The 14,153-nt window shown below is 36.0% G+C and overlaps 1 protein-coding gene across 3 annotated transcripts in view; it reads left to right on the forward strand.

Moving 5' to 3' along the window:
- tnca (tenascin Ca) overlaps positions 1-12,974 on the forward strand; it is a 50,989-nt gene extending 38,015 nt beyond the window's left edge. For all 3 annotated transcript variants that reach the window (XM_049474723.1, XM_049474726.1, XM_049474729.1), the window contains 11 exons: positions 768-890; positions 3,449-3,595; positions 5,976-6,095; positions 6,234-6,377; positions 7,482-7,612; positions 8,415-8,559; positions 8,767-8,918; positions 9,059-9,155; positions 9,764-9,925; positions 11,995-12,158; positions 12,509-12,974. In XM_049474723.1, coding sequence (XP_049330680.1) covers positions 768-890; positions 3,449-3,595; positions 5,976-6,095; positions 6,234-6,377; positions 7,482-7,612; positions 8,415-8,559; positions 8,767-8,918; positions 9,059-9,155; positions 9,764-9,925; positions 11,995-12,158; positions 12,509-12,619 — 1,496 coding nt within the window. In that variant the 3' untranslated portion in view covers positions 12,620-12,974. The remainder of the gene's footprint in view (positions 1-767; positions 891-3,448; positions 3,596-5,975; positions 6,096-6,233; positions 6,378-7,481; positions 7,613-8,414; positions 8,560-8,766; positions 8,919-9,058; positions 9,156-9,763; positions 9,926-11,994; positions 12,159-12,508) is intronic.
- The last annotated feature ends 1,179 nt before the right edge of the window (positions 12,975-14,153 follow it).

Raw genomic sequence — 14,153 nt, forward strand, 5'->3', positions numbered from 1 at the left:
AGCGGTTGTTCTAAGCATCGGCTGTAATTCTTATATCAAACTGATAATAATTGTAATTATCATGATTCGAACTGTGAATAACATTCTGTCCATTTATACATTATTTACCGGATTTCTTACTTATATACATATATTTGCATCTTCTCTGGGCCTGAAATGACTAATTTGTATGATGAACGTTTGTGATGTATGAAGTAGGATCTGTTTTTGTTCTGCGTTATGAATGTATCGGTTTCCTACTCACATCGAATAATTTAAAGGTATCATCAGGATGCATTTGAGTCTGGGGTTTAACCTTGCACGTGATTAAGCTCGTAGAGGATTGGTTTGTGTTGATGAATGTGGATGAATACAGGGACAGCTTCCCTTGTAAATCTTTGTGAACTAATAACCATTATAATGAAACTCAAAAATGAAAACCGAGGCATTTTTCCAGCATGCAAACTAATGTGTCTGTGCACTCAAATACTGTAAATCAGACTTACCTGTCATGCAGACTGATTTGTTGAATGTCCTAAAAAGTAACCTTGTGCCTGATTGTCTTTTTGTGTCTAATGATCGTTCCCTCTAGGGTTTGATTCTCAGTGCTGCTGATTAATTCTCTCTTTTCCAGGAATGTTTTTCTCGTCCAGTTCTTCTTATTTTCCAGGAACTTATACATTATATTCACGTCCAGGCTCACTGATCTATTTTATTTTCCCTGAATTCACTGTGCTGTTTTTCTCTTTTTTTTCTTCGTTATTCTACTTCGTTATCCTTTGTACCAGGCCTTGGAGCTCCACGGAGCATTCACTTCTCTGATGTTACTGACACCTCAGCTGTTGTCGAGTGGCACGTCCCCGATGACTCAATTGACAGCTTCCGCATCTCTTATATACCACTTTCAGGGGGTGAGTTTTCCTTTACCTGTACAAAAAGCATGTCATACCCAGAATTCTGTGTATGCTTATTTGTGTGTGTTAAGAGGTGGGTAGAGTAGGGTAAAAATATAACTTTTAAGTAAAATATTGCTGCATAAAAACAATAATTACTGATGTAGAAGTAAAAGTTACCATTTAAATAATTCATTATACCACATTTAGTTGACCCTGCAATGTGATTGGCTAAGAGGTGTTCTATGAGTGCCATTATCAGCCGATAATGCACTGTAAGGCCTGCGGAAGCATAGCAGTGCCAATATTACACGTTATAGCACAAACCTTAAATGTATTATTGCTTAATTAAAGCAATAGTCTGAAAGTTTTAGAGATTTGGATATTCAGACCGCTCTGGTGACACTGTGTAATTACAAAGAGCATGCTTGCTACATGAAATTTTGTGGGGGATTTTTAAATACATAGTTACATCCAACAATCCTACCAGACCACTCTGTTCTTAAAATAAATATAATAGATATTGCAGGGATGGTCATGACATAAGACTAATTGCATTTATTAGATTATTGTGTCCCCTCCCAACTCAAGAATATTACTTCTTTCAATTTAAAGAAAATAAAAATCTTAGGGAGTGCTGCTTTAAGTAAAAGTAAAATTGTGTAAAAACTTTATATATACTGTAGTAGCGTGTCACTCCTACAGATTTCAATTAATTTTTACAACAAAACTGCTAAATATTAGACTGCTTTGCTGCAGCAAACAAAAAAACTAATTAAAAAAATCTGTTATATCCAAATAAAAAAGTCTTATGAAATAAATTTTGATTAAAAAAAAACAATGCAGAATAGTCATTTGCAAACCCATATAAGGTCAATTCTATGCCTTATTAAAATAACAGACAAGAATACCTATCTTAAAAACAGTGTTGGGAGTAACGGCGTTAAAACTAACGGCGTTACTAACGCCGTTACTTTTTTCAGTAACGAGTAATCTAACTAATTACTATGACTGTAACTATAACGCCGTTACCATTTCCGACACCCCGTTACTGCACGTTACTTTAGCCGCTCTATGAACTTTTTTTTGTTTTAACTTTTCTTTGCCCTGGTTAACCCCTCCTCTGTCCGGTGAACTTGAGCTTCTGGCCGCTGTGCCTGTGGTTTGGCGTGGTGAAGTGAGGCACAATTGTGACGATAGTTCTATGCTTTTATGTTACAGTGTTAATTAACATAATTCTGATCATATTTCGCTCATTCAATCAGCCCGAAAACAGACAGGTTATGGGGCGGATCGGGTCGGGCTCATAATGACAGTTTATGGTTCGGGTTTGGTCGGGCTCGGGCAGAACGTGCACGGGCTGGGTCGGGTCGGATGTTTTGGGCCCGATCTAAGCTCTAATCTCTTTTGGTGAAGCTGTTATATTAATACCATTTTAACGGGCATTAAATTGTTGTTTTTGTCCATTATTTTGTTTTATATATACATATTTCTTTTGAGTGTGGCTTGGTTTGTTTAATTTCATCCCCAGATGCGTTTTTTCCGCTTTTTTCAGTATTACAAGTTTTAGTCATTTTCTTTGGTTCTGTGGAGAATTTCGTTTTATTTTTTTGAAATTCGTTAGATTATATTTTTGTCAACATTTTGGGTTTATTCTGGTTTGTTATTTTTTTAATAATAATAGTAAATGCATAATTGATTTCCTTTTTTTTGACGGGTGAATAATAAAAAGTAACGCAATAGTTATTTTTACTGGTAACTAATTTCTTTTATAGTGGAGTAACTCCGTTAGTAACTCAGTTACTTTTTTGGAGAAGTAACGAGTAACTATAACTAATTACTTTTTCAAAGTAACGTGCCCAACACTGCTTAAAAAAGACCTATCACAAACTGATGATTAATAAACTTATATGGACAAAAATATTGTGACACTTTTGATTGTACAAATAAATCTAAGATGAGTTTAAATGAAGCATGGAATTATAAATTATTAAAACTGAAACATGATAAATGTAGATGAACATAATAGAAGACAACAGAATACAACATGAATATAACATTTTGACCTTTGAGTGTAAAGTACCCTTATTTTAAACAACTCTTAAGAGTATCATTTGTACAATGTACAACCTATGAAATCTACAATAGCGTTTTTAGAAGAGATACAAATGGTGATAGCAGCGTAACCAGCTACATTGTGAGGGGGAGTGGAAAAGCACCATGGTTCTTGCTGAAGGCCACAGTAAGAGCACATAGAAGGTGTCACTGACTGGGTCAACAGACATAATGGAACACTGGGACACTTTGTCTGGCTGGCAGAATCTCCAAACATCAATCTGAGGTCTCAGTTTGAAACAGAAACTCTAGCTGAAATGTGCACCCTGTTAGCAGAAGGGTAACTGGTGTATCCTTTCTTGACATAATTGAGGCTAAGGAAAGGGAAAAGTGACCAAGTGTTTAAACAGAAGATTTTTTTTGTCTGGGATCTTGTATTTTTTAGCTAGAGCACATTAATATATTCATTTTAAGTGGAATGAAATGACATAAATAAACACCTAACTCTTGATCTTTTGAAGGTGGCCCTGAAAAAGTGGTTGAAGTTGATGGTTCAGAGTCTCAGACTCGCCTGCCCAACCTTATACCTGGTGAATCATATCGTGTAACAGTCATCGCAATGAAGGGTCTAGAGGAGAGTGATCCAGTGTCTGACACTTTCACTGCAGGTGAGCTTTCAGAGAACGTGCATAAATACAGACCAAGTGTAGTAGACCAGAGTACGGACAGACGGCTCAGTTCACAATCTTTATATCGTCACTGTCCAGTGAAAAACAAGTATCTCCAAAATAAACAGCAACAGTATTTCAGGTAATTTTGGAGAAATTCTATTTGTCCACACACTAAGGAATTTTAACACAGTATTAGGGACAGTTGGTTTGTTGAAATAATGTTGTAATATAAAAAAATATACAAAAATTGAGTTTTTTTTTTCATTGGACAGCGACAATATGTATTTAATGTTACAGACTAATATGATGATTATCTTTATCATCAATTTTGTGATTTGGATGAGGCTATAAATTATGATTATTAAAATGTGATGTAAAACGATACAAACTGTATTTGTTTTAGTTTTTTCTCTTTAGATTAAGGATTTTTCTTGATTTTTTTTTTATTAAGGAGCCCATATTTAGAAATTTTATATTTAGAAAGCCCATTTTAGAAATTCAATTTTCCCTAATATACACAGCATAGTATATATAAGCTGGATTAAGCTGGAAAAGCACTGATGAACACCCTCACTTACTTTCAATGTCACAAAAACTAGCACATTTAAGCACAAGTGCACACACACTACACGTTCGGACAACACGCACTCTATTTTAGTTCAGCTAGCAAGCTAAAAATACTTGACTTGCTAATCTAGCGGTTAGCAAGATAGCTAACTTGTATACTGTATATAGTTATACCATGGGAAACAAAATACTAAAAAGATTGTGCTAAGATACTGATAGATTTACTGCTACAAAGTTGACAAAAACAGAAAAAAGATGACAGCAAATGGCTAACAGTTTTAGCACAAACAGCTGTCTGATCAAGGCAAAGTACAGCAATTTGTATTCAGTGATTGTGTTTTTATACAGATTATTACAGAATTAAAAAGGAGAAGGACCTTGGAATGTCAAAATAATAAAAGTAATGCATGGAACTTTTAACAATTCTAGAAAATAAGTATATTTAGTATTTTATCAGTGCTGTTTTTTAAAATAATTGTGTGATTTATGTAAATGCTTATATACTATCATGTATTGCTTTTCTATATATGGGATGAATATTAATTATTAATAAAGTTTCTCTTAAAAAAAAAAAAAGCAAAGTATAGTAGTTGATTAGCACAGAGCTCACTTTACACATGGCAGTCTTAAAAACACACTAACAGGAACATTGTTTAATTCTGAGGGGAAAAGAGAAGTTGGACCAAAAATTACTAGAATTCTCAACTTAAAATTACTGTGTTTTTCAGACTGCAAGGTGCACTTAAAATCCTTTATTTTTCCCAAATATTGACAATTTGCTGTGAATATTGTGATCGAGTGCACCTTATGTATAAATCACGCCAGTCAGGTTGTAAGGAGCAGTAAAACCACTCTGCTGAAGTACAGCTTTATAAGGAAGTTTTCAGTGAAGTTTGTCCAGCACTAAGCATCATTAGCATTAGCTGCTAACTTTTTCGCCATTCAGAGACGAGTAATTAAACTGTAGTGTGCGTGTTTGCCCTGTTACCGCTAGCTGATATCACCCTGGGTTACCAGAACACTCAGGGTTCCTCTATCTACCGCTGTCAGGCGGCATATACGTCATGCTAGCATTGTGGTAAGTGGCTAATGCTAATGCTGCTGTGCCCAGCCTTCATACTGGAGAGACCTCACTGAAAACTCGTCCTTAGACAAAATATTGGTAATCTAAGCTTACTGTAAATAAACAAAAGTGTTTTACTCACCCAAATAAAAGGTTTTCAGGAGAGAAATCTGTGTAGATTAGCATTCAGCACTTATCTTTTAAAGAAAATGTTTTTTTTAAACTACAATTTTGTATACTTGGGCACTTCCCCTATTTTCCCTATTAGAAGAGAAACATGGCGACACCCTTGTTCACTTTTAAGTAGGCATCCTTACTAGTGTCGCTTAATGCACCTTATAATCCGGTGCTTCTTATGTATAAAAATAGACCAGAAAATAGACGTTTATTGATAGTGCGCCTTATAGTGTGAAAAAAACAGTAAATTGTTTGTGCAAAAAAAACAAAAAAAAAAAACTCTGGTTCTATAGCCCATCAAAAAGGGTTTCACTTTCATTATGAGGTAATGAACCTTTTTAATACTAAATATAACATTTGTGTGCTTACATGGTAAATAGCAGGGGAATTTTTTTTTTTTGAAGATTTGTTATAGGATGCAAAAAGCATGATGCTGTGAAACCAGACCTTAAACATCAGAACAACTAATACACTTGTTGGAATCTAATTAACACTGAATTACATATTAGACAGAAATTCCTAAGTCTGTTTTGTTTTGTTCAGACATGATTTTGTTTTCTACACTTGCAGTTCTAGACATGCCACAGAGTCTCACCGCTTCCAATGTGACTGATTCAGAAGCACTAGTGCTCTGGCAGCCTGCTGTAGCCACTGTGGATGGATATGTTGTTACGTACAGTGCAGATACAGGTGGGAAATTTGTCTGTAATGTTTTATATTCACACTTATATTATTCAAAGTGTCATAGATGGCTAATTTAATAGTCTAAGACACCACATTTTGGTAAGTAAAAAAACAAAAGAATAAAGAGAATGTCTCTTCTCACAGTGCCACCAGTGACAGAACAGGTATCTGGAAACACTGCAGAGTTTGAGATGAAAAATCTGGAGCCCGCCACTCCATACACAGTGACGGTATATGCCACGAAAGATGGACAAAAAAGTGCTCCTGCTGCTATCAGTTTTACCACAGGTTAGTGGACCATGGTTTTCTTTACTACATGATTTCAGGATCTTTTAAGAAATCACTGCATTACAGTAGTGTAAGCTGTGTGATCTAGATTCTTTGGATTAATTAAAGTGCACCACTGGGAAGGGCTCCGAGTGGTTCAACTATGATTGGCTAACAGCAATGCGACGCAGCGACACGGACAACAGTTAGAGATGTTTTAAAATAGACAGGCAGTGAATCAGCAAATGTGTCTCTCCTATAGCATTTTTCAAGGAAAAATACAACCACTAATATGGATGATGAAACCCCTTAACACATTCAGTACTATGTAAAACCCAGTGGTGTGCAGTAAGGCCCTTCTAAACCTTCAGAGAAGGGGTGATAATAGGTGCATGTAAATCATTACATAATATTTAATCAGGAAATAGTTATTGTAACCTATTAACACATATTTTATAAATTAACTAAAATAAAAAAACACAACTAATTCAAAGCATTAGTCTGTGTTTTTATTTGCTACAGGACTCTTACCTGACTGACAGCTGTTCTAACCAATCAAAGCTTTTTAAAATGGCTTCTGCCCCCTTGTGTCTGCGTGACCCTTCTACTGATTTTTTGAAGGGTGTAGTAATGAGTATATTAGCAAAGTCGCAGGACAATCTAACCAATCAGATTCATGATTTTCACTCCGGGGGCGGGGCCATGGCTGTCTAACCCCTTCTCAGAAGAGGCTACGTGTTGCTTAGTGTAAAATGGAGTGCATGCTGGCTGAGTTCAATAGTTAGCTAACTATAATTGAACTGTGACTGCAAATTAGACAAATATTGTGTCATATCATATTAAATAGCCTTTTTAAAGGCTGCCCTTCAATGTGAAACTAATACACAATAATAGGCCGTCTGACTGGTAAAACCCTACTGCACCAAGACTCTGATTCTGTTATGTTTCCCTTGTCCATCAGTCATGAGTATGATAGTGTCAAGGTTTTTTGTCAGACATAGGTGTTTAAAAACTCAAGCAGCACTGCTGTGTCTGATCCACATGTAAAAGTTTTGTTTTCCTAAACATATGTGAAACAAATAGAATAAACGATACAACAACCATCTGTATAATTGTTTATTGTAGATGTGGATGCCCCCCGTGATCTGGTGCTAACTGATATTCAGACTGATAGTGCTGTTCTCACCTGGAAACCTCCTCGAGCACCCATCAAAGGCTATGTGCTGACCTCTGAAACTCCTGAAGGAACTATCAAGGTAAGTAGCAGTTGAGCGTCAGTTCATTTTAGTTTTTTTTCTATTGACATATTCCTCATGCACCAAGTTGCATCCTTGAACATTTTTTCATTAACTTATCATTTTGGCACAACCTTGGCATATTTTTGTCATTGACTCATACACTAGTTGTAATTCAGCTTGTGTAGTCTTAAGCCCTATCCGAACGGGATTAGTTTCTCAGGGACGTCTGTAAAAAATATTTCACACTTCTACTCAGTGATAAAACTCTTGCATCTGGACTGCAATTGAAAAAACAGGAGGACCAGTGAGTTTTTTGGCTTTCTATGTCACATGACATCACATTCAGTAGCTCCTCCATTTCCACTCGATGTTGTGTTTATGTGGATCTCTGTGGAAACGCATCCAAAGTGTAATTATGGTGTGTGGCAGTGGACAAATAGCTATTTTATTAAATGCGAGGTGATGAAACTCAGAGATGTGCATCCGGTTGGGACTAAAATTAACGGAGGACCACAGAGTTCAACAAAAAAACAGCAGGTAATTTGGCCTGTTATTTTCTCAGAGGACGTCTGAGAAAAACACATACATGGTCGTTCCAAACAGGAATAAAATCACAGAGGACCCCCCATAAAAGAAAAAAATACCCCAGGACCCCCTGATAAACTTATCTCGCCCAGAAAGGGCTTTTTAAGTGAACTTTAAAAAAAGATCAATTTTACCCACAAAGAGTTATATTTACATAACAACAAGAGACTAGTTGTTGAAAAGCACATGTAAGCTAGCTTGGAGATTACTAACTATTGATTATCTGATGAATCAGGACGAGATTTTGGACCCATCAGCGACTTCACACAGACTGCCTGAGCTGAGTGGCTCCACTTTGTACAATGTCGGCCTACGCGCTTTTGCTGGGCCAGACAACAGCCCGCAGCAAAGCCCAAAAATCAGTACTGTTTTCACCACTGGTGAGCTCATATACCTACTTTCACACGGACTTGTGTTATTATCATAGAATTTTTTTCTCTAATTATTTTGGATGCTAGCATATTGTTGCTAAGATTAAGGCACCGTCCACAAATATCTGCATTATTTAAAAAAAATACCATTTTTGTAGAGCATTCTCATTTGGACTAAATAATTATACACGTCTTTCCTTTAAATCTTGTGCACAGTTGGAAAGCTCTACAAAAATCCCAAAGACTGCTCACAGACTCTTCTGAATGGAGAAGTCACCTCGGGTCAATACGCGATTTACCCTGGTGGAGATGAGAACCTGCCAGCACCAGTCTACTGTGATATGACCACTGATGGAGGTGGCTGGGTGGTGAGTCAGTGGCAGCAATACTCAATGATTACTTTACTTAAACAGGACTTATTTCATTAAAATAAGCAATACACGTTGCTGAACACTTTGATGAAAGCAGTTACTCATTCAAGTTTGTGTGGCATGTGGATCTTTTGTAGGTGTTCCTGAGGCGTCAGAATGGAAAGCTTGACTTCTACAGGAACTGGAAGAATTACACCAATGGGTTTGGTGACAAGAATGATGAATTTTGGCTAGGTGGGACAATTTGATGTTAAATATAACTGTAAAAGACAAGGGTGTAACGGTACAGAAAATACATGGTTCGATTCAGTATTATTGTAAGAGGACAGTAATAATAGTGTAGCGTGGATCAGGTGTGGCAGACTAGATAATTTTGTGCTGTATTATAATATCTGAGAGAGAGAGAGAGAGAGATGGCTTAAGAGAGAGTGAAAAACAGAGATGGCATGCGAGAGAGAGAGAGAAGGAGAGACCGCACAAATGAGAGCGAGCGAGTGAAAGAGAATACGAGCGCCTAACCCTGCGTTCACACTGGAAAGCAACAGACAACCATTAATTTCCTGAACATTAGTTCTGCATTATGTTCATTGGTTCCACAAGTTTCCTATATACTGCCTGTGTACTGTTTATTCTGTGTGTGTTTGCGCCAAACAAACCGTGACCGTTCATAATGTACTGTTACACCCCTAGTAAAAGAGCATTGTAATGTACAAGTACTGGACCTCAAAACTGGATCTTCACTGACTTTTCACTTACAGAGTCCTGTAATGTGACCCTTTAGACTGAGCATATACTAAAAGTCACTGTGTCATACTTTTCTTTTCTCCAATTACTTCTTCCAGGACTAATGAACCTTCACAAAATCACAGCATCAGGCCAATATGAGCTCCGAGTGGAATTAAGGGATGGCCCAGAGACGGCTTATGCACAATATGACAAATTTTATGTAGGAGACCAGCGCAGTCGATACAAGATCCAGATCGGTGCATACAGCGGCACTGCAGGTAAGGATCTGTGCTTCTGTTTTATATTCCTAAAACATTCGATAAAACCTGGAACCGCATTTTATTCTTTTGTCAGTGAATAGCTATCATGTTTGATTCTTTAAATATTGAGTATATTTAAAGTCAGAGGTAGACAGAAGCCTGAATGCATACTAAAGTAAAAGTATCTTAATTTCAACAAACAAACCTCTAATAAAGTAGATATTTGCAAAGTTGATCAGCCATGTATCTGTATTGGATGATATTCAGCCAAAGTTTTTGATTGGCTGATATGTCAGATGTGATATAGGACTGGTAATATATGATAATATACGATTTTGGAAAAAAATAAGAGACCACTTAAAAATGATAAGTTACTTTATTTTTAGCAACAAAAAAAAATTTTGCACCAGGAGTGGCATAAAGTTATCCAAAAGCAGTGTGTAAGACTGGTGGTGGAGGAGAACATGCCAAGATGCATGAAAACTGTGATTAAAACCAGGGTTATTCCACCAAATATTGATTTCTGAACTCTTAAAACTTTATGAATATGAACTTGTTTTCTTTGCATTATTTGAGGTCTGAAAGCTTTTTTTGTTATTTCAGCCATTTCTCATTTTCTGCAAATAAATGCTTTAAATGACAATATTTTTATTTGGAATTTGGAGAAATGTTGTCTATAATTAATTTTACTCAAACATGTGCCTATAAATAGCAAAATTAGAAAAAATGATTTAGAAACTGAAGTGGTCTCTTATTTTTCCAGGTCTGCATGCAGTTTCTTTGCCGCACATTGCTACAGTTCCTTTTTCAGCCACTAGATGGAACAACAGAGCTCACTCACACCTGCAGAAACCTATTAGAGCCAGTGTTGTACTACAGTCAGTGCGGTGTATTCGTCAGCCTGGCCTTTTTTTCTATATCGGACTCAAACTCAAACCCATAAATATTTGTAGAATGTATAAAACTAACATGCCTCTTAGGGGAAGCAGAGGAAAGACTTTTAGCCTGACTAACCGATGGAAGGCTTCAAACACTGATCATTGTATTTATACTCTGAATGTTCTGTGGCTAAAGTCATGTCCTTTTGTAGGAAATTTGTATTCTTGGTTGCCCCTTCTTAATCAATCACAGAAAAATGGGCCAATGTGCAGTGTGGTTTCTGCACTGCACTGGACTGCATAGACTACATAAAACTCTTTGGACAAAAAGGGGGAAAAACTCAAATATATTTCCTTGATTACATATTTTTAATTGTCTGTATTTGAATAAATTAACCAAGCTAGTTTGGTTAGTTAAGCACCCCCCCCCCCCCCTTTTGTTTTATGAATGTAACTTCAGCCAAACAAATCCCAAAAATCTGAAAATATATGTCTATCTGCATGTTTGTCAGAGAGAATATGCACAGACTGCTCAGTTTAGCAATGCCATGGCAAGACTGAAGGTCAAATATTTTACAGCACTTTTATGTTTGTCTATGTCTGCCATCTACATACCAGAATATATTTATCTAGCACAGAGGTGTCAAACTGGGCTCTTCTCTCACCACGGCTCTCCAGAGTTTAGTGTTCTGGCTGATTAACCCACTAAGCCAGGGGCAAAAATGTGATTATATTTCACATTTAATACAATCTTAGCTTTTAATTTTGCAATTTCTTTGTGCTGTTGGATTTTTTTAGGTGCCATTTCCTTGTTGTTACTCCTCCAAGTTAAACTTATTTTTTTTATTTTTTGAACTCTGAATCTAATAACATATATATTTAACCATTCAAACGTGTGTAAGTGGAACTCACTTCCTGTTACTTTTTATGTTTTAAGTAACAGGACTGAAACTACCAGGAAGAAGTGTTGAGATACTTACTATTTTTGCCTTTATGAGATAGTTTACTAGTCCTAAAAGAGTAAACCAGTGCTAGTCTCTGCAGAGCTCTGGTCGAGAAGGATCCCAGTAACCTAATTTGTCACACCTGCACAAGCATGTGGAAAAGAACTCCGTATTCAAAAAACCAAAGGCATTCTTTTAAAATGCACAAACTTCATGTGTTCTTAATGTTTTTTTTTATTTCATCCCGTATCCATTTCTATTCAAGGTGATTCTATGACCTATCATCACAACAGACCCTTCTCCACATTCGACAATGACAACGACATCGCCGTGACGAACTGTGCACTGTCCTATAAAGGTGCCTTCTGGTACAAAAACTGCCATCGGGTCAACCTTATGGGAAGATATGGAGATAACAGCCACAGCAAGGTGAGAATCCATTTTGTTGTATATGAGCACTGCTTATGAATAACCATATATCAACCATTTCTTGTGTTTGAGATAAGTCATTTTTTCTATATTTTTTACTATAAAAACTAAAATGTGCTTTATTTGGACTTATATTTCTAAATTTATGAAAGGCACTTAATAAAGTAATAATAAAGTAACTTACAGTAGTGAAGAAAATAATTTATTTCTCACAAAAGACAGAATATATACACTAGTTATTTTTGGAATAGTAAATAAATCTTGTTTGTAAACAACAACCACTGCCTCCATTTGTTTCTATAAGTATATAATTTATTTTGTACTTTATTTTGTACTTTTCGTTTGTTCAGGGCATAAACTGGTTCCATTGGAAAGGCCACGAGCATTCGATTCCGTTTGCAGAGATGAAGATTCGACCTGTCAACTTCAGAAACTTGGAAGGCAGACGGAAACGATCATAGACTTTATCACAAAACTCAGCAACCAAAGAGATCAATTTATTAAACAAATTAAGGATAGCACTGCTCTTCTATGGCTTCTTCTGTGGCTTTTTCTGTGCAGATAATTTACAACAGGTTCCTTAGGTTTCCCTGTAAAGACTAAACTGGTTCTTCTACACCTTTCCTTGTCCAAATATTTTACAATGGAATATTTCCTGACCTGGTACTTCAGATTTATTTGTAATTTTGTAATTTAATTTTTAAAGATGGCTACTCAAAAATGTTTTGTTTTTCATGTTACAAATCACTCCTTTTACAGAGAAAAGCACAATTCTGCTCCTTTTTGTCACAAAATAAAGGAAACAGGTGTCTAACATATTGTCCCATATTTTATAAAGTATTATTGAAATGTTCAATCTATTTAAAAGCTATCTAAAAATGTACATGCAATATTATTTAACTGTGGTGTGTGTATATATATATATATATATATATATATACACTAGTCCTGTTATACTGGGAACCATGACTGTTTTGACTTTCATGCATTAAACATAGTTTATGTGCCTATTACTATAACAATATGTACTATTATACACAGTTAGTTTTAACCCTGCAATGTGATAGGCTGAGAGGCATTCTCTGAGTGCCATTATCAGCCGGTAATGCACTGTAACTAAAGCTCCTCATGTATTACTCCGCCACATACAGGTAACCTAGCAACGATGCAGCGCTTACCAGCCAAACAGCGCAGCTACGAACAGAGCAGCAATGGAACTATTTTAACTCGCAGGGTTTTTAACCAACCTGACTGTATTTTCTCCTCCTCTTTAACTCAAAATCTTTCAATAAACAGTGGTAATGGAACTGTGGTATAATTACAATAATACACTCAAGGTTTGTGCTATAGCATGTAATATTGGCACTGCTGTGCTGATCTACAGCACTCCCTCTCGTGTAATATTGCTTAATTATTATCCCAACAAATGGGGAACATTCCTCTACCAGTAGGTTGCTAAAACACTTTCCATTTCATTTTTCACCACTAAACTGTCTTTCCATTTCCAGTTTCTAATTCTAATACTACTAATTTTAATAATTATAACACTATTAGTATTAAATTAACACTGCAAGTTTCTCACAAGCAAATACCACTTCACTGGCTATTTGAGGGCAAAGTACAAGTGCTACAAATGGTTTTGCTTTACTTCACCACTCAAATGAAGCACAACTTAACAACAATTTTTCTAGTTGTCAGTTATACCTTTATATTTCCAAAGACTGAATGGAAAAATATGGCCGTGATGGAAAGTCAACAGCTATTTTTTGCAATTAGCATTTGTTTAACTCACTTAAAAGAACACATAATGGGATCATCATTTACAGCAGGGGTGTCAAACTCATTTTGGCCGAGGGCCGCATTGGCATATTGGCTGTCCTCTGAGGGCCAGATGTAACTTATAAATGTAATAAAATGTAACCAAATGTAATGTAAAATGAATGTTATTACTCCTTAATGTTAAATAACTCTCAATATATTATTTATTCAATCAAA

Source organism: Astyanax mexicanus, chromosome 1, assembly GCF_023375975.1.
Source record: "Astyanax mexicanus isolate ESR-SI-001 chromosome 1, AstMex3_surface, whole genome shotgun sequence".
Taxonomy (NCBI): domain Eukaryota; kingdom Metazoa; phylum Chordata; class Actinopteri; order Characiformes; family Acestrorhamphidae; genus Astyanax; species Astyanax mexicanus.